This window comes from Otolemur garnettii, unplaced genomic scaffold (assembly GCF_000181295.1).
Source record: "Otolemur garnettii isolate 467f Iridium unplaced genomic scaffold, OtoGar3 scaffold00068, whole genome shotgun sequence".
Lineage (NCBI taxonomy): Eukaryota > Metazoa > Chordata > Mammalia > Primates > Galagidae > Otolemur > Otolemur garnettii.
Window position 1 is genome coordinate 2,336,873 of NW_003852463.1, and position 2,943 is coordinate 2,339,815.

The following is a 2,943-nucleotide window of genomic DNA, read 5'->3' on the forward strand; positions in this document are numbered from 1 at the left end:
GAATGAAAATCGCTGAGCGCAATCGGCTACAGAGGACCCCACAAATGATCACTGGACCGCACTAAGCAAACTTGAGTCCCGCCTACCCTGAGAAAGAACCGAGGAATCTCGGCCTCCGCAAACAGCAGAGCTTAACTTGGTCAATACTTGTCTCAGCACAGGAAGAAACCGAAGACAAGTTTTTGCGCCGCCCAACAGCGGTGAAGACCAGATCTCACTTTCCGGTTCCGGCTCGTCGATCCCTTCCGCCTCAGACAAGATGTCTCCTGTTCTTTTTCGCGTCCGCACGGGATTTCGGCTTGGGAAAAAGTGCCAGTGTAGGAGTAAGCGCGACAACGGCCGGATTCTACCCTCCTGCCTGTAAGCCGAGAGAAACCGAGACCTCACGCTTCCCTACGCGGAGACGGACTCGGGGAGGGCGAGGATAAGGCACCAATTCCGGAATTTGAGGGCTTTGTTTCCGAGGGGGAGTGTTACGGAGACGCACCGAGGCCCGGGAGGCGGTGAGTTCGCCTAGTTTACTAGCAGTCCGGCCTGGGAGCGGGGGGCGGGGGGGCCCAAGCCAGGGCAGTGTCTGTCGTTCCCTCAGCGGATATTTGTTAACACCCTACAGAGGCCAGCCCCTGGGAATGCAGGACGGAATGGCAGAATTGTCAGCCTCTCCCCTCAGAAAATGTAGCTAATAGAGCCGGGCGCGGTGCTCACGCTTGTGAATCTAGCACTTTGGGAGGCCGAGGCAGGTGGATCCCATGAGCTCAAGAGTTCGAGACCGGTTTGAGTAAGAGCTTGCTCCCAGACCTCTCCCCTCCCCGTCTCTATTTAAAAAAAAAAAAAAAGTTAAAAAAGAAAAAGGAAAACTAGCCTGGCATTATGCGGGCTCCTGTAGTCTAGCTCCTCGGGATGCTGAAGCAAGAGGATTACGAGCCCAAGAGATTGAGGTTGCTGTGAGCTACGATGGCGCTACCCGGAGTGACAAAGTGAGACTGTTTCAAAAAAAAAGAAAGAAAGAAAGAAAGAAAATATAGTTAATGAGCAAACAAAACTGATAGGCCAATGCTTCATTTTAGTTGGGATCATTAGAACTTTGGAGGAGGTAGTCGCGTGGCCCAGGATGCTCTAGTAAACAGATTTCAAATGGAGTTGAACGGAGGGAGGAACGAAAGCCTGCCAGAGATGAGGGAAGAAAGTCAGAGAATCTACCAGTTGGAAAGGGCAGAGTCGGAGAGAAAGCTTGGGAAAGCTGAGAGGACCTTGCGGCAGTAGTAAAAGAGGCACGCAGGGCCCAAACCTTAAGCTACGGAACACGGCAACACAATTTAGAGCTTTATCCTAAGAGCAAAAGAACAAGATTTGGGGAATCTCAGGTTTTGGACCAAATGCAGCCTTCTGGATTCTTGAGTGTAGTCTTTTGGCTGAATCCAAATTTTACAGAACAAATCCTTTTTTGTTTGTTTGTTTGTTTTGAGACAGAGCCTCAAGCTGTCCCCCTGGGTAGAGTGCTGTGGCATCAAAGCTCACAGCAACCTCCAACTCCTGGGCTCAAGCGAGTCTCCTGCCTCAGCCTCCCAAGTAGCTGGGACACAGGCGCCCACCACAACACCCAGCTGTTTTTTGGTTGTAGTTGTCATTGTTTGCCAGGTCCGGATTGGGTTTGAACCCTCCAGCTCTGGTGTATGTGGCTGGTGTATGTGGTATACAGGGGCCAAACCTGATTCAAATTGTTTTAAAGATCAAATTTTTGGCTCCATCTGGTGGCTAACCTCTGTAATCCTAGCACTTTGGGAGGTGAAAGCAGGAGGATCACTGGAGACCAGGAGTTCTAGACCAGCCTGAACAGTTGCAGGAGGGTGCAAAATAGAGAGGCTTCCATCTCTACACAAAATAAAAATTTAGCCAGATCTGGTGGTAAGTACCTGTAATCCCAGCTACTTGAGAGATTGAAGTGGGAGGATCACTTGAGCCTGGGAGTTTGAGATTGCAGTGAGCAATGATTGCGTTGCCATACTCTACCTAGGAAGCAGAACAAGGCTCTGTCTCAAAAAAAAATTCAAATTTTTAATTTTTGCAGTACTCAAATTTGTCTGTTCAAGGATATAATTTAAGTTATGTCTTTGCCATTGTTGTTTTTGAGACAGAGTTTAACTCTTCTACCCAGGCTGGAGTGTAGGAATACAGTGATGTGATCACAGGTCACTGCAACATTAAACTGATAGGCTGAGTGATTTTCCTGTCCCAGTCTCCTAAATAGCTGGGATTACAGGTGCCCATCAGGTAATCTTTGAAAATATTTTTGTAGAGACAGTACCTTACTATGCTGCCCTAGCTGATCTCAAACTCCTGGCTTCAAGCTATCCCCCTGCCTGGGCCTCCCAAGTGCTTGGATTATAGATGTGAGCCACCACAATTGACCACTAGTTATTCAAATTGTCTCTTATGCTGCTTTTATGTCTCTATACCCCTGTTCTTCCCTTGTTAAGCTCATTTAAGGAAGGGCCAGTGCTATCGATTAATAATTATACCTCTCTGCTTAATGTCCATGTATAGAATGAAATCTTTGCATCAAGTGTGACCCTTTATTCTTTAAAATTATTTATTTATTTATTTTGAGACAGAGTCTTACTTTGTTGCCCTTGGTAGAGTGTTGTGGCATCTTAGCTCACAGCAACCTCAAACTCTTAGGCTTAAACAATTCTCTTGCCTCAGCCTCCCAAGTAGCTATTTTTAGTTGGGCTATTTTTAGAGACAGGATCTTGCTCTTTCTCAGGCTGGTCTCGAACCTGTGAGCTCAGGCAATCAACCTGCCTCGGCCTCCCAGGGTCCTAGGATTACAGGGATGAGCCACTGCTCCCTGCCTTAAAATTATTTTCTTCCTTAATACACAGTGTCCCAAAGGTCGCCATAAATAGGGAAATTAACAAACTCTTATTATATTTTGTGTATTTT

The 2,943-nt window shown here is 47.2% G+C and overlaps 1 protein-coding gene across 4 annotated transcripts in view; it reads left to right on the forward strand.

Moving 5' to 3' along the window:
• Positions 1-248: 248 nt before the first annotated feature.
• The window catches only part of TPRKB (TP53RK binding protein), an 8,552-nt gene continuing 5,857 nt past the window's right edge, over positions 249-2,943 (forward strand). For 2 of the 4 annotated variants that reach the window (XM_012807433.2, XM_023515298.1), the window contains exon 1: positions 249-503. Coding sequence is in view for 1 of the 4 variants with exons in the window: in XM_012807432.2 (XP_012662886.2) it covers positions 750-778 (29 nt within the window). In the remaining 3 variants the exon portion in view is untranslated. Of the gene's footprint in view, positions 504-627; positions 779-958; positions 978-2,943 lie in introns of those variants that run through there. The other 2 variants (XM_012807432.2, XM_023515297.1) reach the window with 2 other exon arrangements.